This window comes from Camarhynchus parvulus, chromosome 12 (genome assembly GCF_901933205.1).
Source record: "Camarhynchus parvulus chromosome 12, STF_HiC, whole genome shotgun sequence".
Lineage (NCBI taxonomy): Eukaryota > Metazoa > Chordata > Aves > Passeriformes > Thraupidae > Camarhynchus > Camarhynchus parvulus.
In genome coordinates this window covers 2,577,362-2,602,593 of record NC_044582.1, presented here as the reverse complement: position 1 = coordinate 2,602,593, position 25,232 = coordinate 2,577,362, and the positions used below count along the sequence as shown (strand labels likewise).

Genomic DNA, 25,232 nt, shown 5'->3' with positions numbered 1-25,232 from the left:
ACTGTTGGGGTTATTTGGTGGCATTAAGAAAATGCAATGTTTGTTTGCTCAGTGAAGCTGTCCAAGGATGTTTGTTGATGAGAACTTGGTGCTTCTACTACAACACAAAATAATACTTTGCTTTCTGCTGATGTGTCTCACACGAATTTGTAAATATTTGCACACCCTTCAGGTCATCCTCTGCCTTTCCTGCAGACTTCAATACAGACTTAGAGGAAGAAGAGAAGTGGAAGAAGTATAATGAAGGTTAATTATTAATTAATAACTTGTTGGGGTTATTTAGCCTGCATGAAGGAAATGCAACATTTGTTTATCCAGTGAAGCTGTCCAAGGTTGTCTCTTAAGAGGAATTTGGTGCTTCTACTATGATAAAATACAATATTTTGATTTCTGCTGATGTGTCTCACACAAATACGTGAACATTTGCAATGTGAGCAGACTTCTGCCAGAGCTCTGATCAGAACTGCGTCCTCAAATCCTCAATTTGCACTGGCCAAAGGACAAACAGAATGTTCAATGTCTCAAACCACAGAGCAAAAATTAATTGAGTAATTAATTAAAATAGACGAAAAAGTCATTCATAATGGAAAAACCACAAAAACATAGATGTTGTGACCAAAAAAGTGAAGAGATTTGAACAGAGACACTTCCCTCCGTTTGTCACCCTGAATGGATTCCATGGCATCTGAGTGATTCTCAGGGGCTTTTTGGGTTGCTGGAACTCCATCTTTTGTACCCCAAAAGTGTTTCCTACTTTTTTTTTTTTGGTCATGGCTGTGATCTAGGAGGACTTGAAGTGGGCCCAGTTTGGTGGCCATAAAAAACCCATGGAGCCCTTGGCTGACTTTGTAATTGAATTTAATCTTTGATTTGCCCTGGAACACAACCTGGAGAAGTTCAGTGGTGATTAGGGCATTCAGATTCTGTTAATTGTGTGGAGGGCTAATCAAGGTGATTGACAATTTGTGCTTCATGGAAGAGACAATCTATTCTTCTGGGCTTTTTGTGTGCTAAATTGGGACATGTCTGTGGGTGTTGTGCTCCTGGTGGAGCTCTGCTGCATGGGGGTATAGGAATAAAATAATGCTCTATCCCTCAGTACATCTTGGGATTGCTTTGGTCACAGCTTCTATTTTCTCATCATTCAAAATTAAAGCAGCAGTGGAGAAAACATTGTCACTTTTCCTGGTATTTGTATTAGCTTTAAATGAGGCTGAGAGCTCTTTGGAATAATAAAATTCTATTGTTTCCAGTGGGGCCATCTTCCCAACTAGAACGCTGCTGCTGATGGTGAATCCCCTGCTCTGGGACACCTGAACACCTTTTGTGTCTGAATGAACTCATTACCACAGGACATGAAAGCCCTGAGGCTCTGCTTGCTCTTTTCTCTGCTTAATCTGCAAAATGGAGCAAGAGGGAGCTTGTTTGCCTTGCTGAAATATCAGTGCCCAGTGACTCCCAGCTTGGAGTGTGCATCTGCGCGCAGCTTTGAGCTGGTCGCCGGAGCAGAGCTCATGTTGGCATCCTTGGACGGAATTTTACAGCTTCTTCCACTTCCCTTCTTCCTCTAAGTCTGTATTGAAGTCTGCAGGAAAGGCAGAGGATGATCTGAAGGGTGTGCAAATATTTACAAATTTGCGTGAGACACATCAGCAGAAAGCAAAGTATTATTTTGTGTTGTAGTAGAAGCACCAAGTTCTCATCAACAAACATCCTTGGACAGCTTCACTGAGCAAACAAATATTGCATTTTCTTAATGCCCCTCAATTAACCCCAACAGTTGTTAATGAACCTTCATTATACATTGGGAAGTTTAGGTTTTTAGCAGAAAGGAGGTCTCCAGTGAGAAGTCATTTAATCCATTCATGGCCTGAAAGCTTTTCCTTGCCCAGCAATTCCCTCTGTTTATGTTGTGCCATCCATTTCATTTGACTTCCAGCCCATTCACTCATTGCTGGGCTTCATCCTGGGAGAGGGCTCTGAATGCAGAGTGGGAACTGCCCAGAAGGAGTTAATCCATGGTGGGTACTGAGGAACAGCTATCCCAGAATAAATAACAGCTACTCCAGAATAAATAAAGAAATTAAAATAAATTCACCTGAAAACAGGTGGATCCCTCAGTCTGGGTTTGCTGAGCCCACTTTGACCTGAGCATCTCCAAGGTGCTGCTGGAGCCAGGCCCCTCCTGGGGCCATCACAAACCCATGGGGCCCTTGGCTGACTTTGTAATTTAATTTAATATTTGATTTGGCCTGGAATACAACCTGGAGAAGTTCAGTAATGATTAGTGCCACCATGCCACAGGATGGAATCTGGGGGCAGATCCACACGTGGTGCCAGGAGAGGATGGGCTGGATGGGAAATGATGGGTGCAGAGTCACAGAGGGAGCAGTGGCAGTGCTGTGAGGGCTGCCAGGTGCTCCTGGGTTGTGGGATTTCTCCCTTTGGATGCTCCCAAATCACCTCCCAGGCTGGGCAGCATGTTCAGAGGGAAATCACTGTCACTGCAGGAGTCAGAGCAGTGCTGAGTGCTGCTTGCAGGTGACATCATGATCACAGCACTGTGCTTCCTTCAGCCTTCCCGCTCGTTTTTAGCTGCCCTGGATACACAGCAGGGATGCTCAGCCCTGCAGAGCTGGAGAGGGCAGCACTGTGTGGGTGACACGGTGACATTGCTCACAGGAGCACTGGGTGACACTGACAGGGACATTAGGAGCTGCCAAGTAGCAGCACATGGAGGTAACACCTCAGCAAAGTGCAGTTTGGTTTATTTGTTGTTTTATCTGAGCCAGTAGGGAAAGAGCCATGCCAAGGAAGCAGCCTGGGCAAAGTGGATTTTGAGATTTCATTTCAACTTCCTTACTGACCTCACCAAGATGTGTCCCATCAGAATATAAATTTATTTTTCTGTTTTGTGTTTTTTGTGTTAAAGATGAAAGCACCCTGTGAGGAATTAACTGCCTAGCCTACACATGCCTGGCCTCAGCAGAAGCCCCCTCTTTTCCATGCTGCTGTTGTTGTCAGAGCATCTGTTGTTATGCTGTGTCACTTTTAACATTTTCAATAGATTCCATCAAATAAATTGAGCTCCAGACCCTCAGAACTGCTGATGCCACAGAAACTCTGTGGTGATTGCAGTGACAAATAATAATAGGAAAGATTCTCCGTGGAAGAGGAGAGATTCTTTCCTCTCCCTGGAAAAGAGACTCTCAGAATACTGTGTAAGAGCCTCATGCTGGATTTAAAAGTCTGTCTGATGTCTTGCAGAATGTTTCCCTCACTCAGGCCATGCTTTCCCAGGTGCATGTCTTTGATTCCTTTATTCCTTTGCTGTTTTCTGGTTTCCAGGAGTGTCACCCTGAGGGGGCACACAAAATCATGAGAAGTCTTTAGCAATTTAGGCCACATCACCCTGACAGCACCTTCTGGTGTGAGAGGGCAGCTGAGGCTCTCCATGGAACCCCTCATCTGTATTGAATTGGTCACCTGGCCACAGATCATGGCACATTTCAGTGGCACCAACACCCTTTGAACACAATGCAAAACTCTGAGTGACATGAAGTCCCTCCAAAAACTGTGATGAGACCCAGAAAAACCAAAGGTGAAGGATGGTGTCACCTGGGAAGAGCTGCCAGTGCAGCAGCAGTGGGATGTGGGTTTGTGGGGTCCCCAGCGGCTGCAGATCCCAGGCTCAGTGTCCTGGTCACTCAGGGGACGTGTGGCTCCATCCTTTTCCTCTCTCTCTGCTGCAAGGATCCCTGCACAGCCCCGTGGTGTTCCCTGCTCTGCCCCGGGGTGCTGTGGGTGGTTTGGTGGAGCTGGAACCCATTGGCTGAACCTCTGCAGGGCTTAGAGACCAGGAACTGCTCCTGCCAAGGGAAGGTAGGACCTTCATGGGACATGGCATGTTTAGATTCTTGTCTGTACAGGTTGCCAGCCTCAAAAAGGTGCTCTAAATAAAGTTTAGCTATATGTTGATGACGTGTTTCATTCCCTGGGTCTTTGCTTTTAGTCCAGGTTTCTTTTGGAAAGTAGGAAATGCTCTTGGGCCAAAATTTGGCTGGAGTCAAATAGTTCCAATTTCTAGAGGGATTCTCATCTCTAAAATTAAGAGAGAAATTTGTTTCTGTAATGTTAGGTACTTTCCACCCTGGATTAAATGTACACCCTGATGTTTTACAAAGCCCTTGTAATTTGCCCAAAGGGAAAGGCGGCCCTTTTGATGTCCTCCTAGGTGAGGAGGTGTGGTATTTTTGGGGTCCTCCATGGCAAGAAGGAAATGAATCTGACTCCATGTTCTTAGAAGGCCGATTTATTATTTTATGATATTATATTAAAGAATACTATACTAAAACTATACTAAACAATAGAGAAAGGATACTTACAGAAGGTTTAACAAGATACCAATGAAAAACCTGTGACTCTCCAGAATCCAACAGCTGATGGTGATTGGTCAGTAGTAAAAATGACCAATGATTGGTCATTAAGTCAAAACAATTCCCATGAAACCAATCAAACAATGACCAGGTTATAAACAATCTCCAATCACATTCCAGAGCAGCAAAACACAGGAGAAGCAAATCAGATAATGATTGTTTTCATTTTTTTCTCTGAGGCTTCTCAGCTTCCTAGGAGAAGAAATCTCAGCAAAGAGATTTTTCCAGAAAATGTGATGGTGGCCAGGAGGATCTGCCTCCAGATCCTGAAGGAGGTGCGACAGGGGACAAGCAGAGGCCTGTCCCTTTCTCAGGGCTCAGACCTTGCCCTCCCATGCACCTCTCTGGGTTAACTTCACATCTTCAGGGCTGTCATCGCCACCTGTGAGCCTCAGGGAGCTCCCAGCTGGCCCTGGTGCCAACAGCCTGCTGGAAATGCTTCCCTGGAGCCCTGCACTGCCCAGGCTGGCACAGGCTGCCTCTGCCACAGCACCTCTCACCTGTGGGCTGGGAAGAGCCACTGACAGATGGACTTGAGGGTCTTTTTTTTTCCTGAAATTGCCACTGGCAATTTTTGTGAAGGGGTGATTATATTTTTGGTAGTGTCCAATGAGAACAGTACTAAGAGGTTATGAAAGTGTGTTAATTAAGGAAGGCCTTCCACGTTGACACCATGATGTCATTTATTCTCTGATTGTTTTCTTGACAATCACCTTGGATCTCCTCTGTTAAACTTCCATGGGTGCTCCTTGCCATGACCTGATTTATGTGTTAATGCTTCCAAGCCTGACCTACAGAACAACAAGAACAACAATTTAAGTTAAATCAACCCAGGGATGTTGATTTAACTTAAATATCAAGAGCAAGAAAAAGATTTCACATTATCTAGAATAATTATATTATTATAATTTAGTACTGTGAATGATACTGTGAAATAGTATTAAAAATGCTCCACATTTTTGATACTGTTTCCTGTATACTCTCAGCCAACATCATTTTACTGGCCCCACATCTGTGTTTGAGTAGGAAGTCAGGGCTTTGTGGGTGATACAAAATGTGCAGAGGGCATTTGTATGGTCCACTTTAAATCCTAACATTACCTTCTGTGGGAGGCAAATCCTGGCTTGGTTTAAACAACCAAAGTATCTGAAGAATCATTCTCAAGGCTTTGAGTACCTGGAAAATGGGACTGGGGGAAGGAAAGCCTTACATTCCCTCATTTTCTCTCTATCCCTTCCTAAAAGCCCCAACACCGTGCAGAAGCTGAGGGTGTGTGATGCTGAACAAACCTGGAGGATCCAGTGGCTGTGGGGTATCCCAGTGCCTTGGGATTGTTTGGCTTGGCTGCCAAACCCTTCCAGAACCTTCAGTTTCATTGTCTCAGTGCTGGGTGAAGATCTGTGCTGCTACTGCTCTGGTATTTACATATCTACTGCAAAGATGGATTTTTATTGGCATTTTATTATTTAGTTGGTGATGGTTGGGATGATGGGTATTAATTTTAGTTTATTAGTATTTTTTCTAGATTATTAGTATTTATTACAATCATTGCCCCTAATCTAGCGGCTTTATTGTACTTGATGTTATATCATGATAGAGCAAAAGAAAAATGTTTCCAGGAGCCTGGGGTACTGAGGTGAGACATGTGTGGATGGTTGCATGATGATCAGAGGGGGTAAGAGCTGAAGGAATGATTTCTGCTGGGATGATTCTCTTCCCTCTCAGCAGCCACATTCCCACTGACAGCAGAGCATTTGTAAAAAAAAAAAAATTAAAAAATTCCTGATTCCTCTTTCTTCATCCTGGACTTGAGCTCTCACTGAATGCTTTATCAGCCTTTGCAGAAAGCTTCTTGCTCTCTGTTTGGGCCAGAAAACCATGAGTCATCTGCTACAGTGCATGTCTTGCCTTTAATATTTGATGTCTCATCTGTTGCCCCAGTCCTGGCTCGTGTTCCTGTGCTGCACATAAGTCCAGTCATTAGATTATTATGAAATCATGGCATGTCTTTCACATGAGTGGCTTTTTTGGGGCTGTTTTCAGCCACTCTCAAGAACCGTTTCTGGTGCTGCTGTTATTACTCGTCTTATGTAAACTGTTTGTTCCTGCTCAATGGCTTCATTTCAGGGCAATTCGACTTTAAAAAAGGATGGGGAATTAGAGATGTCATGGAGCATTGAGTGCTTCTGGGCAGTAACAAGCCCTGCCTGGTGTAAATGTAAATCAGCAATCCCAGATGATGAGGATTCACTGCCCTGAACTGCCCCCAACCTGTCTGGGACAGCAACCTCAGCCTTTCCCTGCCTCATCAAATTGAGATAAAGTTTTTTGGAATTTCTACAGATTGAAGGATGGGAATTCATGGCACAAGTGCAAGTTGTTCTGTGCCTGTTCCTAACATTGGCATTAGACAATCAGTCTGTAAGAACAATTGTTAAGCTCTTCAGTTCCTTTATTTTTTGAAAGGTCAGGGAATTAGAGAGGAATTTGCATACTTTGTGTGGCTCAGGGGATAGCTTGGGTTGCACCCTGTCAGAGGGAAGGTTTCTAGGAGGGCTTTTGGGGTCCAGTTGTTGGATTTGGGGTGGCAGAACTCAGAGGGCAGCACAGGGCGCCTGGGCCACTCGTTGCTGTCAAATGTGAAGAGGGAGGATGATTAATGAGGAAGTGGAGAGGGAGGTAATTAATTTCCTGTTTCTGTGCCGTCTTTTCTCTGTGTTGGCTGTCTGGATGTGGCTGTAAAGTGTTTGAGTCCAGGAGGGTCTTGGTCCTACAAATTCTGCCCACAGGAATAGTCCCAGCAGCAGCATAAAGCTTGCAGGACACGTGCTTAGATGACTGTAATGCCAAAGGCTTTTAATTTTTGGATGTATTTCTTAACCTTTATTAAAAAAAAGTATTCAAGTGATATTAATGAAAAAGGGTAATGAGATTCATTACACTTAGAGACAGCTTTGTAGTCCTGAGATTAGAAGGAAATTATTATTTGTTGAGGTTCATTCAGTAGTGAAATTCCAATTCACCTTGCTGGAATAAGATGATGCTCTCATTAAACTCTCTCCTACTGATGGACAGCATTCTCTCAACTGACTTTATTTTAATATGACCTGAACAGAATTTCAATGTACTGCATGGAAAATCTTGGTGAAACTGGGAGGGCCCCATTCCAGGGGTGAACATTTCCACTTTGTGTTTCCCATCTTTGGGGTAGTTTTCACTTGGAAACCAATCCTCTTGTGTCAGTTTAATGCGAGCTGTGGTTTTGTGGGTTTCAAGGAATTTGTTTTCCTAGGATAAATGAGGGTCATGAAGGATTCCTGACCTGTTTTCCTTCGATAAACAAGGGTCATGAAGAATTCCTGAATGGTGTTGGGGCTTTAGGAAGGGATAGACAGAAAATGAGGGAATGTAATGTTTTCTTTCCCCCAGTCCCACTTCCCAGGGGGAAATAAGGGAGGCTGATGCTGGATTACATCACAGTGATGACATCTTTACACCTTAGGGACAAACCAGACCTTCCTGAGCATTTGATCCAAGCCAGAGCAGTTTACTGGGAGTGTCCCCCTGCCTTCCCCAGTTAGGCTGGGGCAGTTTCCTGAGGCAGACCTCAGGAACTGAATCTGTTGGTTCCAAGCTCTTCATTTGAATTGAAAATGTGACATTTCCAGCTCCTTCAGTCACTGTTGCGGAGATGAAGCTGCTTAGATTGCTGCTGAGGAGATGGAAGGAAAAAAGCCAAGCTATTTCTTGCTTGTTGGAGAGGGAATAGCAGAGCAAATCTCTGCTGGCAAAGACAGAGAGTCAAATCCCACTAAAAATATTTAGTGATGGACTTGAATTGTCCTTGTTACCCCAGCAGCAATTGGGCTGATATTTGTAATTAATGTTCATCAGGAAGATGTGAGAGGCTGCAAGAGCTCTGTGGGTCTGGGGCAGGGTTTCCTAAATTGTTGTGGGGCAGCAGGAATGGCAGGGAGCTCTATGGGAAATACATACAACAGTGAAACCAGGCAAGGAAAATGAAATAACTGTCCAAGGGATTCTTTGGGGTGTTCTATTCTTCAGTTTCTGTGATGGTGGGAGTGCTCATCATGAGAGAAGAGAGTTTGAGGCCAAGGGGATTTTGGCTTCAGAGATAAAGCCATGGGTTCTCACAGGAAGAACTCAGGTCTGTCATACCTAATTTTTAATTATCTCTAATCAAAATAGTTGCCTTTCCTCTCTCCCTTCATTTCCACAACGTCCCTGGAAGCCTTTCCTTTCCATGCTGAACAAATCTCACATTTTATTTTTAAAATACCATTATTTACAGGTTTTGGTATTTGAAATTTTTATTTTATTTTCTGGCTGCATGAGAAAAAGCACAGAAGGAATTTAATAAGCAATGACTGCTTTATTTGTTAAATTAATGCAAATGTAAATTCTACATTCTTCAGCTCCTAATTTGAGCCAATTTCAAACATTCTCTTAAAAGTTTTATTTTTTTTTATTGTTGTGTTAGATGTGCTGTGCTTTTGCTATTTTTGCAGCATCAGAATCATTCTGTGTTTGTCATGCTCCATTTGGTTGCAGTGGAGATGACTGTCAGAGAAATACAATTTTCCAGGCATTAATTGAAAAAATGGCTTTATATTCAACGTGCAGGAACTGGCAGATGAAGATAAGGAACAGAGAAAATTCATTAAGTGGCATTTCTCCAGTTCTGTGTTCTTTTTCTCCCTCCAAAAAGGCAACAATGCCAGATTAAATCATAAATGAATTTAATGTACTGCACAGCATTGTAGGAAAAGTTTTCTATGCAATCACTTTTGTTCTCCCACAAATTTTGGTGAAAAATTTTTGGAAAATGAACCCTTAAGAAATTACTCAAGTGCTGGAAGCATCAGTAAATTTTCACAGTGTTTCCTGAACCTGTGTGCAATATTTGTATGTAAATTTAACCTGAATCTGCACATCTGTTCTAAACACCCAGGTCAAGCAAAGTTGTACTGCACAGCTTTGACCTAGAAAAGCACTTAAATAAAATATTCATGCTTGTGTGGAGAAATGAACCTAAACCCAGCCAGTCTGTGACTTTTATTGCCACGCTGAGCACAAGATGGGAGGCTGCTGCTTGTGCTGGGAATCTGTGAAATCTGAAGTCCTGCTGAGCTCCTATTTCCATTCATGTTTTTTAGTCCCCATCGGCTCCTCTCCACGTCCTTGGATGTTTTATATCCTCACACAGAAATGATGTTTTAAATTGCCTTCATCTGCAATGCTCTTTCATTGTTGTCACAGGGCTCCAGGGAGAAATAAAACAATGATATTCAGGAGATGGAGTGGGTGTGTTTAACATGATAAAAACCCAGCATGCCTGGGGCAGCAGGAGAGGCATCCCCAGGCTCAGGTGCTGCTGGGGGCAGGTGTCCTGTGCTCATGCCCTCATGTGTGCCATCTGGGCACCATGAGCCACCTCCAGCCTGGCCGAGCCCAGAAACCCCCAAGGAATAATCAAAATAACCTTTCTGAGCAGAGCTGCTGACTTGGGAGAGATCAGGAGGACCCCTCTTGTGCATTCCTATGCATTCTGAGGATTTATGGGAGTGAATCCTCAGAATTTATGGGATTTACGCAGAGCAAAGCTCTTGCCTTGCCCCAGAGCTCAGCCCCTTTCCCCACATCTTTGTCATTTCCATGCACTTTGCTGACCCTTATCTCTACAAAACGCTTAAAATCCAATTTCATCGTTTTCCCCGTTGTCTCCTTTCCTTCCTCTTTCTCTCCCTCATTAGAAGAGTTTGCTCATTTCTGGCATTCAGTGGGAGTTAAAAAAAAAAAAAAACAGCCCCAAAATTTTGTGGGGCAGGATCCTGAGTGATGGCTGGGTCACTGGAGGAGGGAAACCTTTTGGTTTGAACTGAACACTGGATGTCATTTTCCATGATTTCTAAATGATTTACCAGGAAATAAATTTCATTATTAAAGATGAATATACTCTGGTTTTTTAGATGAGACTGAGTGGGTGAGTAATTTCACCAGGACTTAGAGAAAAGAATAAAATCATCTGTATAATTTACCCTTGTTTGTGGTATTTAAGGAAAATATTAACAGAAATGGGAGAGTCTGAATGACTGATGTCTGAATTCCAGCTTTATGTGGACTATGGTCAGGAAAATAAGGGTGGCCATGGATGCTTTAGACAGTCTGTTCCTCAGCCTTATGGTGTCTAAATGGACAAATTTTATCTTAGAGAAAAAGCAGCTCTTGGGGTTGCAGTCTCTCCTTGCCTTTGGAGGCTCCTCAGGTGTATTTTACACATAATGAACACAGGACAGGAGCTGTCCTTTGTGTGCCCTCCTGGCAGTGAGCTACAGGGCATCATTTCAAACTCAGGAATCCAGCACATCCTGGTAGCTGTTATTTGGATTATTGAAATCCCTGCAGCTTTTCCCTGTGCTGTCCCAGCCATCCCTGCCGTGCTGGAGCTGCCCCACCACTGAGCGCCAATGTTCTGTGGTGGAAAAAGGCATTGTTCACATGTCTGCTCCTTCCATTCCTTGATTTTTTCCTTCCAGAGTTTTGTGTTGCTGCCTGGAGCTGCATCAGATCAAAATTCCTGCCCCAAATCCCTACCAGTGGTGCCTGTGGAATTTCCCCCTCACATGGTTGAGTTTTGGGGGTGTGATGCAAATTGTGGCTGCCTTTGGTACAAGCCCCATGAGGAGGAGCTGGGAAAGGGGCTCAGGCTGGAGGAAAGGAGGCTCAGGGGGGATTTCTGGCTCTGCACAACTCCTGACAGGAGGGGACAGCCAGGGGGTGTCGGGCTCTGCCCCCAGGGAACGAGGTCCACAAGAGGAAATGGCCTCGAGGTGTTCCAGGGGAGGTTTAAATTGAATATGATGAAAAATTTCTCCATGGAAGGGCTCAAGCACTGGAAGAGGCTCTCCAGGGGAGTGGTGGAGTCACCATCCCTGGAAGCTTTTAGAAACATGCAGATGTGGGGCCTGGGGACGGGGTGGACTCTTGGGTAGCTTGTTGTTGATTGCTGCCCCGAGATGTGCAGGATGTCTCTGTTTCGGCCTGTGCGGCTGAAGAACGAGTCTGGACTCTTCACTTTTCGGTCTTGAGGTTGTTTATTAATTCTTATCTATAAAATTTTCTTTCTGCTCAGCCGAGATCTGCTCAGCAGGGCAACCACAGGCACTCTGACCACCCTCGAGGCGGTGTTGTCCTTTTATACTACAAACTACGTATATCATATTTACACTTAATTCCCAATACCTATCACCTATGTTAGACAGTGAACTTCTACTCTAGACCAATCCCAAAGTGCCAACATCACTGCAGAAAATGGAGACCAAGAAGAAGAAGAAAGGCTAGACACGCCCAAGTTCCTCCATCTTGTCCCCGCAACAGCCATACCAAAAATCCTAAAATCTACATTTTCACCCTGTGATAATTTTATTATTATACTATTCAAACCTGTGTGACTTTCAGGTCCTCATACAAAGCTGGTAACTTGCTCCAGGGGTCAAAATCAAATCCCCAGGTGTTCTGGGCTGTGCCAGGGTCCCCGAGCCCCCCGGCGGGGTCCTCGGCAACTCTGGACACCCAGAGGGATGTACTGAGTTCTGACAGTGGACTTGGCAGCGTTGGCTTCAAAGTTGGATTCAATGATCTTGGAGGTCTTTTCCAACCGCAGTGATCCCATGAGTCTCTGAATTTTAGAGTAAATCCTTCCTTTTGGCAGCCCCAGAGTGCCCTGGTTTGGTGTGTGCTGGAGCTGGGCCCTGTGAGTGCCTCATGCCTCACCTGCCTTGCCCAAATTTCTGTGGCCTCACAAAAAGGCAGCAACTCCTGTGGCTCAGGGGAAAAGATTTTCCCAACCTTGGAAGCTTCCTGGGAGCTCTGAGAGGAATTTGGATGCTGAAGGGTGATGCAGACCCTTCCTGCTGGCTGGAACCTGTCCCCTGTCACTGAGCACAGGCCCTGCAAATTAAACGGGGTGAGGTAATAATAACCCTGATCCACGGGAGGGGCTCGTGTTTCTCTGCACCTGAGGGGGAAATGAAACTTTGATGAGTTAACCAAGAGCCAGAAGCCTCCCAGCAGCTGTAAGGAGACACCTGAAGGGAAAGGTGAGTCAAGATGTGCCTGCAGTGAGGCAGGGCCGATCCAGCATCGCTTTCGTCCCGAGGAAATGGAGGAACCACCCAGGAGGGACTGGAGGAGCCAGGCACAGAGTGGGGACTCTTGGCATTCCCTCACTGCTTGCAGGGGATGTTTGCAGGGCTTCCCATCCCTGAGGTATCCCACAGGCTTTGGGGAGGGCAGGGATTTGCCCTGAACCTCCTGAGCTCAGAAATCCTCATGGCGTGGGGTTGGTGGTTTCCTCCCTCATAGGCACCTTCTGTTCCTCATCTTTGGTGTTTTCCTGGCGTCATGTAAGGATGGATAGCCACAAATAGCCATAAATAATCCTAAATAACCACAAATATGTTGCTGATCACGTTCAAAACCTAAAGTTTTGTAAATGTTCCAGCTGGGTTGGTCTCTTCTCTAAGTACGACAAGAGGAAACAGCCTCCAGGTGCACCAGGCACAGAGTGGGGACTCTTGGCATTCCCTCACTGCTTGCAGGGGATGTTTGCAGGGCTTCCCATCCCGGAAGTGTCCCACAGGCTTTGGGGAGGGCAGGGATTTGCCCTGAACCTCCTGAGCTCAGAAATCCTCATGGAGTGGGGTTGGTGGTTTCCTCCCTCACAGTCTCCTCCTGTTCCTCATCTTCGGTGTTTTCCTGATGTCATGTAAGGATGGATAGCCACAAATAGCCATAAATAATCCTAAATAGCCATAAATAATCCTAAATAACCACAAATATGTTGCTGATCACCTTCAAAACCTAAAGTTTTGTAAATGTTCCAGCTGGGTTGGTCTCTTCTCTAAATAAGACAAGAGGATAAAACTCCAGGTGCACCAGGGGAGATGTAAATTGAATATTTGAAACATTTCTCCATAGGAAGGGGGGACCAGCATTGGAACAGGCTGTTCCAGTCCTGGGGGGATTTAAGGGATGTGTGGTTGGGAGTGCTGGGGGAGCAGCTGGACTTGATCCCAAAGGTCTTTTCCAATCTAACCAATGATATCAGGAATTGTTTGGCAGAAACATGGAACACTCCTTGCAGTTTTTTATGCTGCTCAGAGGGATTTTTGGGCTCAGTTATTTTACCTTGATGCTTGCAAGTTTTGGGTTTTGGTTTTTGTTTTTTGTTTGGTTTTTTTTTTGTTTGTTTGTTTTGTTTTTTTTTTGGGGGGATTTTTTTAAAAATTTGTTTTGTTTTGCTTTTCTGGAAAGGCACCAGACATGTGTCCTTTAATATAATTACAAAGGAGGGAAAAATGCACCCCAGTAGATTGTTCAGCACAATCGCCCATTCTTATCCTGTGTCCTTAAACTGAAATATTCTCAAATTGAAGCATCATGTAAAATACATGGTGTTTCCTTTTGCCCTTCTGTGCATATTTAACTTGTCACTTTGCCATTAATATTTTTCCTGTGACAAAAATGTGATGCAGCTCATTCCAGGGATGTGCTGAAGTCCATGTGCAGCCAGAGGTTGCTTTGAAGTAGCACAACAGAGGTTTTATTGATTTATTCTTTGCATTCAGAACAAAGATTTGTGTGATCTGCTACAGGTATTACCAAAAGCTTCCATCAGCTATTCCAGCTCCATCCCAAAAATAATTTCTTTGTGCTTGAGGATCTATTTCCAGAAGTCATTGCTTGTACATATGTATATACATAGGTCTTATTAATACAAACCTCTGAATTCAAAGGCTTTTTAATGATTAAACCTGGCAGGAATTAGTACTAAATGGAGCTCGTGAGAATTCTGTTCCTGAAAGCACAATTGAAGTGTAATATTTACATTTGTCAATATGCCATAGGTACTACAGCTTGGAATTTTTCTTGGAGAAGTAATTTATTGGGATGAATTTTCTATTTCATGGCAATTTGAACTGATTTTATTTTATTTTATTCTCTTTACAGGATTAGCTGGAACTGCTGCAGACCTAGAAAAAAGAAAGCTTATTTTTGGAAAAAATTTTATACCTCCAAAGAAGCCAAAAACATTCATACAGCTAGTTTGGGAAGCGTTGCAGGACGTGACTCTTATCATCTTGGAAATTGCAGCCATCATATCTTTGGGGCTTTCCTTTTATCAGCCACCTGGAGAAGGGAATGAAGGTAAAAACTTTTCACACAAGTCATCTCAGTTTAAGCAAAGCATGTCCTACATCTCAAATCAATTCCATCACCAGCCTCCAGAAGGTCACTAACAGGAAATTGCCACGTGGTTTGTTCCTGATCCCGTTACATCTGCTTCTGACATATTTTTCTTTTCATCTTGACGTTTCTTTATGCAAATCCTGAACCTCATGACGTGAGTTAAAGGAAAATCATAACTTTCTTGTGAAACTGGAATGGTTTTGATACACTTTGCACCTTTGAGCCTGCATTTGGAGGGTGTTTGATTCATCCTTTGTGGTTGTTTATCACGTATTATGGATGAGAAATATGTAATTGCTTATGTAACTGCTGGATCCCATTGCAGGAGCACAGATCTCCAGTTTACACCAGATGAAGGCTTGAACTCAGTGAGATTCACACATTTTAGTATTTTTAGTGGTGCAGCTCAGACTCATGAGCCTGGCTCCAAAGGGAATATTGGAGAAAATCCTGTTCCTGATAAATATTCCCCATATTCTGCAGAGCCTTTCTGGCTGCAGGAAGTTTTACCACCCCGCCTGCCCCCCTTCCTTTTTTCCCATTTCCCCCCCCACCCTCTTTGGAAAGCACTCTTGAATTCACATGCTTAAAATATTTGTTCCTCTCCATAAATGCAAGATTTCCATTTCTGGCAGCTGATCCAGATTTTTTTCCTCCCCCCCTCTCTCCTGCTCCCTCCCAGACTTCTAAAGCTGGATCAAACATGCTGTGTGAAATGACGTGAGCAGCTTGGCAAATGTAGGAAGAATGTCTTCCTCTAAATATAGCCCTGAAATGCTTTTTACATTTGCTGCAGTTTCCTTTGGCTGCTTTCCTTGCAGCCCCTTCCTCCTTGCCTTGCCATTCAGCAGCACAATCAGCACGTAGCCATGCACAGCTCCTGCCTCCTGCCTGGGCTGCTTTAATCCTTTAGAAATCACTGGGAGCCTTTCATTGCTCCCTCCCTGCATTTTGAATGCTCGCCTATTGATTCAGCAGGTGCTCGATTTAGGCATGGAAAGGAGTCATTCTTTTTTTTTTTTTTTTTAACTGAAGAAAATGTTATTTATTGGAATTACCTCATCTAACTGGTGGGATACCTTGGGGATGTTATAAACCATGAGAGATTCCTGACAAAATTAGGATTTAGCTTAGACTAAATGTGCAGATTGCCCTATTTTATTTTGTTTTATTTTGGGGGAAAGGAATTTTGAAAGCATGATTTCTCCAGGTTTTAGGGGAGCTGTGTCATCAGGCACAGTGGAGGCTTGTTCCTTTCTTTTTCAAATTGTTATTCTTCTTATTTTGATCCTGCATTTAAAATGTTTCTTTTCCCATGGGAAGACAGGAGCCAGCTGAGATTGTGAGGGAGTCTGGAAAGCTCAGCAGCACAGCCTGGGAAAATGTGTTTGTGTTTTCCCACAGCACAGCATTCTATTCAATAGTCATTGCTTTCCCTGCTTTAAATTGTTTTCCTGAAAGCTTTTGCCCTGGTTTACACAAGAAAATAAATCAAATTAGTGAATATCTTGTAATGCAATTTGTGGAACACATTGTAAAGGTCTTCCACACTTTTTTGGAAGTCTTTCTTTGGGGCAGTTGTAGAAATAATTTCCTTTAATTTGAAAATTAGTATATCATAAATTGCTGCTGAGGGTACCTTTAATTTATTGGTAGATGACTTTTTGAAGAGTCCCAGACTCTGGAAAATGGACATAATAAGCTTGATTTTGCCTTGGTGAAGTGGGGAGTAATCTCACTTGTAATTGATTTTAATGGGTTTGACTTCAGTATTTTCCGTTCCTCATTCTCCCCAGAATGAAAATTTCATTGAAATATGCACTTATTGGCAACTTTTATATTTTGTTGGTTTTTTTTTTCCCTTGAAAATAATATATTTACTTCTGAAAGTACAGCCAGGTGTTAGAAAGGAGATCTGGCACATGTTGTTCTCGATACTTGATCTTGCCTCCTCCTTAAAATTCTAATTTTTTCTTTTGTTTTTCCAAATGAAATGCATTTTCATTTTGAAAATGAGCTAAGAGGAGTTTTCTTTCCACACCGATTTATTCAACCACCACTGCCAATATTCTGAGCTCATCAACTTCTTGCTTGGAGTAACTTGAAAATTGTCACCCCCAGAAGTGACAGTCTTGTAATATGGAAACAAGAAACTTTAGAACACGATGTCAGGGAGACACCACTTGTAAATTGAGCATTTATCTGCCTTTATTTAATATATCTATATCTGCCCCTCTCACATACTGAATTTATATCTACCAATGGCATTACTGATTAGTATAATAATCATAATCATCAGTATTTTAAAAAATAAGTTTAACTCTTCTCTTGACTCTTGAAACCCACTCGTAACTTTTGATGCTGTAACAGAATTAGCATTTAACTGCTTCCTGCAGTTGAAGTGCAAAATATATTTCTCCTGAGGCTTTTGAAGGAGAAAAACAGGATAAAATCCACAGCTTCAACAAATATTAGAGTGCTCAGGAAGGAGCCTTGTGTGAGGATGTGAGCATTCACATCTTAATTTCAGATCTGGGTGAGTCTTGGAGAACATAATTTCCATTTCTGGTGCAATCAGGGAATCTGATCTAGAGGAATCTCTGGATAAAAATGCAGTTTTATTGCTTCTCCAGAAGCCACCCCAGTTCTTTCTTTTCATATTCCTTAGCAGGAGTGCAGGTTTTAGGAATGTTCTCAGGAGTGGTTTTGATGATGTGCTTTGCATTCCCTTTCACCATCTGACACGCCATTAGAAGCAGTTGAGAACTTCTGCATAAATCATTGTCAGCCCCGTGGCAATTACTGCTCTCATTACTGAGCCACACGAAATCAGTTTGCTGCCCTCTCCAAAAAAGTGCAAAACTGAGGCTGGATTGTAGCAAATGCACGTTGAGAGAAAATTCCCAGTGCAGGTGCAGCCTCCAGTGCAGTGAGGATCACTCAGGGTTGTGGCTGGGGCAGGGTAAGAATATTTTGTTCCTCAGGAAAATCTCATCTCTGCCTGGGGGTTGTGGATTCCAGAGTCCCCCTGGCCATGCAGAGCAGGGGGTCTGTGGTAGCTCAGAGGATTTGATGAAAGTGTGAAATCATTTAATTCACTTTTTTTTTTTTTTTGTAATGTAGATTAGAGGTAGTCCAGGACTAAAATTGAAATGTTTGTATATCAGTATGTGGTGAAATGATTTTTATGCACAGTTTGTAAAGAAATGCCCAGTCCTGTTTTTAAAGACAGTGTATGAGTAGATAGAGAGCAAGCAATGGACTCAAAGCATCACATTGCTTGAGGAAACAGGACATCCTTTAGGAAAGACTCAGAAATCCACCAAGGGAATGGGAAATGGCTTCTCTTGGCCATTCCCAAATCTCTGTCCTATTGTGCCTGTAGAAATGCAAGAATCTCCTCCTCTACCGGGCAGTTTGTTATTTTTGGTGGGTTTTTGTTGTTTTGTTTGTTTGTGGGTTTTTAGGGTGCTTTTTTTTGTTTGTTTGTTGTTTTTGGCTGGTTTCCTTTGGTATTTCCCCACTGTTTTCCCTCAGAGCTCTGCTGGAGCAGTCCCTCCTGGCAGAAATGCCCTGGTGCCATTTGCAGCTCTGTCCCTTTCTGGGGCTGCTGTTCCCCAGTCCCCCAGCAGGATTCTGCAGCTTTGGTGCCTCCCCCACCTCTGCCCATGTGAACTGGTCCAAACATTCCCAGAGCCTTCTGCAAACACCTTCAGCAGCGATTTCTGAGCCCTCTCCAGTCCTCCTCCTTGTTTCTACCTCCAGCCCCTGCATCACATGTGGATCTTATTGCAAAAACTGCTGATGTCAAGCCCTGCCAATCCTCTGCTGTTTACAGGAGTGTAACAAACCTTTTTAACTCTTCTTCCTCGAGCTCTGTTTCCTACTGTGGGTTGCAAAGTGGGGAGAAAGCAGCCTGAGGAAAGATGTCTTAACATCCCAGTGTTTACCAGGAAGCCCCAGGCAGGATATCTATTTTCCAGGGTACAGCTTTTAGCAGCTTAAAGGTGGAATAAAAAAGGAAAAGTCTTTTTGGTTCAGGCAGCTTCTGTTAAAATTCCCAAGGCAAAGGTCTGGATTGAAAACAAAGTGAAATGATCAGTTACATTGCTCAGTGCTGCTCAGCAGGGTTTTGGCTGGGTTACCCTTCCCCTTACTCATACAACAACAAGTTGGAAAAACACAGAAACAGGACATGGTCCCCTGAAATTTGGGCCTCCCAAGCCACTTGCTTTGAGATGTTGGTGCTTTTATGCTGCTGCTGCTGCCCAGGGCTGGAGTTGGGGTTCCTGCTGGCCTTTCATGACCTAAAAGAGACTTGATTTCATATTTTATAAACAAAAGAGACTTTATTTCATGGGGTTCACCACTCAGGGGTTTTCTTATCTGTTTATAATGTGCCACATTGCTCAGTGGGGACTCAAGCTGGAGATTTGAACCAGGAAGGACATCCAGAATCTGCAGGGAAGGTGCAGCTGCTGCACAGCTCCTGTGAGGATGCTGCCTTACCCTGATCCTGTGCTGAGCCTCCCTGTGGAGGCAGAGCTCACTCAGACTTGTGGCACAACTGTTGAGGGAATGTCAAATCCCTGCTCGTGTGGGATGGACAGCAGGACACAAACAGCCAGGGAGAGGCAGGAGCCAACCTGGCAGCATTGCCTGAGGCACCAGGCAGCAGGAAAGGCTCTCCTTGCAGAAGCCAAGGGGTGTTCAGATTAAAAAACCCTCTAAAAATCAGTCAGAGAGGGAGAAAAAGCCCAAAGCCAAACAAAGAACTTCCCCATCTCCTTGTCCAGGTCTCTGGCATGGGGTTGGAAGTGCTGAGCTGTTCCCACCTTCTCCCAGGTTCCTGCCTGTGGAGCACAGCTCAAGATGTGTCTTTTGGCATTTCATCTCTTTAGCAGCTCTGGAAATAAGTCACAGTGAGGGAGATTTGATCAGCTGTTACTTTGGGTATCTCTGGGAGAAAGTGAAGAAAAGTAAAAATTTTATTGATATTAGAAAGAATACCTATAAAAAAGAATATCTAGATATGAAAAAATAGAGAGCAGTTGGCAGCAAGCTTCTTTTTTTTAGTTAGGAGTGAAAATGTTGAATGTAACATCAGGTAGCTTGAATTTCTGTGCAGTTTGTGCTGATGTACATTACAAAAAATTATTCCCATAAATTTGGACAGTCTAATTCTCCTCCATGCAAATTGCCTACCTTGGAGTTCTGCTGGAGCAGAACAGCTGCAATAGTGTGTGTGCTAGACTCAGGTACAATGTTCTAAAGATGGGATGTCTGTCCTAGTCCCCCAGAACTCACTCTGGGTATTCCTAGAAAAAATTAAAACCCATTGGAATAATGTGAAATTGAGCCATTGCTCCCTCAAAACACTTCAAAATGTTGGTTTTGTGCTGTGTCATTTTGTGGTCCAGCTCTCACCTTTCTTTGGGTCACTTTGTGGTTTTCCTGCTTTAGGCTGCTAAAGAGAATTTCAGGGTTTCAGGGGAGGTGAAACAGGCAGGAGAAGCCCCTTTCTATGCTGCCATGTGTGTCAGGACTGCTTGACCAGAGATTGGATGGGATTCTTCTCTTTTTTCTCCCCAGTTTTTAAACTGTGATTTTCTTCCCTTCACTTTATTTGCCCATAGTTGTGGCAGAACTGCACTCATTTTAGTAATTTCAGGTAGGTGATATTTGGAATTTCTCACTCCTTCCATATCCAACTCTCAACAATTTTCTTCCCACTCTCCCAACAACATTTTTCTTTCTCACACTTGCTGCCCCAGATCACAAAACTCCTTCTACTCCCTTTCTAAGAAGCGCCGTGTCTCAGGAAATGGGTCCAGTGAATATTTATATATCTTTTTTTTTTTTTTACCTGGGGATTCTAGAAGCCTTCCATCTCTGTGATGAAATCATCTTGTTCTTAGATTGTATAAACACAGCAGATGCCTGGTGGGGAAACCTGGAAATGGAGCCGCGCTTGGCTCAGAGCCGCGCGCAGGTGTCGGCGGGCAGGAGGCCACCCTTGCATCCACCAGGCACGGCAGCACTGGCCCTGCAGGGGCTCTGCCACCTCATCTGCTCTGGGAAATGGCACTGGGAGCTGTGAAAGCCTCTGGGGAGAGTGTTCAGCTCCTGCCAAGGGCGGCCACGTCGGGGTTGTTGGGTTTGGCGCTGTCGCTGCCGAGCGTTTGTGTTGTTTTCGGCGTAGAAATGAGCGCGGCTCAGGAGTCGGTTGGAACAAGGAATTCTCCTGTGCCCCCTGGATTAAATGGCCTTGGGGAATAAACAGTTGGTTTGAAAAAGGGAAAGCACTGATTGCCAAGGAACTCGAAGCAAATTTAATTAAACTGAATTAAAAGTAACCTGAGATAAATAGCCACATGAAGGTCTGGTGCCATCCTCTGAGGAATTTGGTTCATTTACTTCCTAGTGAGGCACAATTGGATAGAAACTCAATGTTTTAATGCAGCATTTATCAATTTTTTTTACCTTGTCTTCACCTTTTCAGCCCAGCCTCCATTTCCCTTACCATATCAATTCAGGAGGGCTATTGAATGTGAAATGAAGCACATTCATTTTTTAAATCCTTCGCCAGACCTTTCCATCCTGAGGGTCTTGCACAGCGCTTTCAAGATTGCAGGGCATTTTCCACAGGAAAAGGTTGCGTGCATCTCCCTGTCTCTAAAAATCAGCCACCCTGAGGTTCATTAATATGCAGTTAATCTATTTGATTAATGAGTGAAAAACTAAGAAATGTCAGATATGAGTCAGCTGAACCAAAGTTAATTCTCTAGTCTTTTGTGGCAGCTTTACATCTTAATTTTTTTTAAGAGCATTTTACATGTGATAATGTAGATTGCATTAAAAATGCACAAACGTAGGCAGCACAAAAATCTATTTTGTAAGGCCAATGTTAAAGGTATTTTGCAACCCTCCTAAAATCATAGCAGCACACAGAAATAAACAACTGTAAGTCTTTTGCCAGCTCTCCCAGTTATAAAACCAAGATCAAGACAAAATGACTCCACAATTTGTGTGTGTGCACTTTAACCCATGTCTCCCAGTAACATTTTTTGGGACACTGTAAATCTGACATCTCTTCAAGTCCTCTCCATTAAACAAAATATATTGGAGAAAATATGAAGCGCTTTTCAGAAAAAGCCAAAATTCCTTTGTTTTAACACTTTGCAGTGCTTTGAAGCCTAAATGACACCCCATTTCATGGCCCGTGTCAGTACAAGGCCCCTACATGAACTGAAAATATTCACAAAACTTTGCTGCAGATGCTGAAAACAACAAGTGGTGAACATCTTCCTGCTTCTACTGTGTTTGTCTCATTCTGTAAGTCTGCATAGAGAGTGTTACATAATGTTCTCCAGGCACTGAGCAATCAATGGGAAATCATGGATATCAGGGGGTATGAGGGGCTCACAGCCTTAAAAGCTGATATGTCCTAATAGGAATCCTTCATCATCTTTGCTGCTAAACAGATCACACTGATCCAGCTGCCGCTGCACCAGAGGGTTTTATTGTGCTGCCCAGGGAGGAGCATTCTCAAGAGAAGCTGAGCTATTAGAAAATAGCATTTTTTCATATAAAATAGATTAATCTCAAAAGCGGAGATTGTTGTCAGAGTTAGCAAAACAGCTTTTAAGGAGTGTTGCTGCACACACTCAAAATTCTTTTCTCATTCACCATAAAAATTAAACCGTGAGATTCCCCCAGGATTTTTTAAACCAGTCTAAGGAGTCTGTGAGCAGGAAGGGGACGAAGCAGTTGGCAGCCTGGAAAACAGGAGAAACAGAAGTATTTGCCCTCTTAAAAACAGCTTGTTCTGCCAAAACCCCCATTTAACCTCCTTCCTCCCAAAGCAGGGATGAGGTGAAGCAGCATATGGCTTCTAGAGACGTTACCACAGCCTGTTTGGCTAAGGAAATTTAGTGCTTGTAAGAATTTGCTTTTTCAATTCCTGCTCTAAATCGTATTTCAATGCCAGTTCTAAGTAGCCATGAGCAGAGAGCAGGACACGTTGGAGTGTGTGTGCTGTGTGTCCCAACCATCATTGTCACCAGTACAAGGCTGAGCTCGTGGGGAGGAGATTGTGCCCCTTTGCGTGGTCATTCCCTGGAGACACTGCTGAATTTCTGAAACATCTTTGCTTTGGTGTTGTTTTCAAAAGAAGGGACAGATTTAGGTTGGGGGCTCCTCCGTGGGATGAATGGGTGAGAGTCCTTTGTGCTGTGGGGTCATGGGGAGCCTCCTCATGGAGAGGGGCCAGGCAGGACTCAGACTGAGCCTTTCCTGGAGTTTGGGATGATGCTCTTAGAGAGAGCCCCAAGCCCATGGCAGCCACCTTGGTTCCTCCCAGCTGGGTGAGGTGTAAATGTGGGGTTCTGGCTGGATCTGTGGCTTTGGGGAGCCCCCAGCCCCTGGGGGCTGTTTGGGGGTGCTGACAGCCAGGGGTGATGGGCAAGGGGGTGCAGGGCTCACCTGGCCACGGTCCTGAGCCCAGGAAGGTCAGAAAGGCAGGACAGTCCTGCAGGTTGGGTTTGCCCAGGGCTCCCCAAGGTTCCCTAAATTGAGAATGATACCAGGAGGAATGCTGGTGGGTAAATCAGAGAGCACTCCAGCCTGGCCTGGCTAATCCCAGCCTGGCAACACCAGCCTAAAACCAAGGAGGCAGGAGATGATGAGCAAACCCACCTGAGGAGATGCTGGAGGGGATTTAGTCCATCCCACGCTCAAATGCTTCAACCCTCCCTGACAGACATTTAATACTTCAGTACTTCAACCCTCCCTGACAGACATTTATCAGAGTTATCTCTAAAAGATTCCAGTGATGGAAATTCTCTGAATTCCCTAGATAATCTGAGTGTCCCTGCATAGAGACATTAATTCCTGGTGTGTAACCAGGTAAGAATTACCTGGTTAAATCTTGTAAGAATTGAAACTCAACGCTGAGAGTTTTGTGTTTTACAAGGATGTAAAGACCGATTTGTGGTGTTTTATTTGCAGCCATGTTTTGTGTACTTGAAGACAGCCTGATTATAAATACCAGGGAATAGCTGTTTGTGCAGACTTCCCCATCTTTTTCTTTGGGGATTTGAAATTTGAGCAGCATGGCAGTAGTACAGAAAATGCAAATATTGCACTGAAGTTGACAAAGGGAACTAAAATATTACCTTAAAAATATTTACCTGTCTTTAAAAAAAATAAATCAAAATTTCCTCAAATCAATGGGAGCCCAAAAGCTCTGAAAACATCTTTATTGCCAAAAGTTAATAGCTTATAAATGAAACTAAATAATATAAAATACAGGAAAATGGAATGTTTTCTTATCTCATAATGATTTAAAAATAATTTTTAATTTGGCAGCTTTAAGGCACCAATTAGTATTCAAATTTGCAGAATCTTTATGATGTGACTTTTTAAAGATGAAGTATTTCTGGATCAGCTTCTAGGATTATTTTACAGTTGGAGTTGAGACAGACTGTGCTACATCCCAAAGTCTGCCTGTGCTTACAGTTCCTCACTGTTGGTGGGCTTGAATTAGAATGAAAAATTATTACCTGGAAAAAAAATGTTTAAGCACAGAAACAAACCAGAAATACCTTTTTGAACAGGAAGGCACTTTGCATATATGCATATTTTCATGGATATATATAAACACACACATGTATCTCTCCTATTAGAAAAGTAGCATTTAAACAAGTAATTTTGATTTATTTCTGTTTTGCACCAGCTCTGCCTTTTCTCTCCAGGAGATGCTGCTCCTCTTGTTTCAGTTCAGTGTGGATAATTGATATGCAGAAAATATAGAATGCACATTCTAAATGGAGAGTATCCTCATTTCCTGCAGCTTTGCATAGATCCAGGTGAACATTTTAGTTCAGAATTTGTCTCAGAAATCCCATCTCCTGTCTATCCCCAGTGGGGTTCCCACTGAAGGTGTTTTTGATGTGAATTCAGGGGGGATTTCATCCCATCCTTTGGGGTGAAAATAAACTGAGACCCACAGTTCAGGACACGTTTCCTTAGCACAGAGATCTGCGCTGTAAAACTGCTTTTATAGGGCCATGCTAATACTGGGAGAACTTTTTGTTGCCTGCTGCTGTCAGACATTATGACAGAATTTTAATCTTTTACTGAGCTCATTCCTCACCCCTGAAAGCTTTCCAGCACGAAGGAACGGAGATGAGAAATGGAATGCAAGCAACAAACACTGCAGGTTATGAGGGGGTTTTGTGGCTCAGCTCTACAAATCTTCCCCATCTCCTTTGGCCAGGTTTTCTCCTTGTCCTGAGCGAGGCAGGGACAGCATCAGGAGAGGCCCAGGTGCTCCAGGACTGGCTCCAAGGGCAATCTTGAATTTTCTGGGATTGCAGGGTTATTTTTTTTGTTTAAGCTCCTCAATTGCAAATTTTCTTTATCAGTGCCTTTCCAGCCCTGACCCTCTGAAAACTTTGAATTACTCTTTGGGGACCTGTTAAATCAGTCACCTTTTCTCAGTAACCTCTTTCTGCCTGGTGG

General features: G+C 43.5%; 1 protein-coding gene across 1 annotated transcript in view; it reads left to right on the top strand.

Annotated features, from left to right (window-relative positions):
- The window catches only part of ATP2B2 (ATPase plasma membrane Ca2+ transporting 2), a 386,601-nt gene that overhangs the window by 253,232 nt on the left and 108,137 nt on the right, over positions 1 to 25,232 (top strand). Inside the window, 1 exon segment of the mRNA XM_030956513.1 lies at positions 14,469 to 14,666. Within this exon segment, the coding sequence (XP_030812373.1) occupies positions 14,469 to 14,666 (198 nt within the window).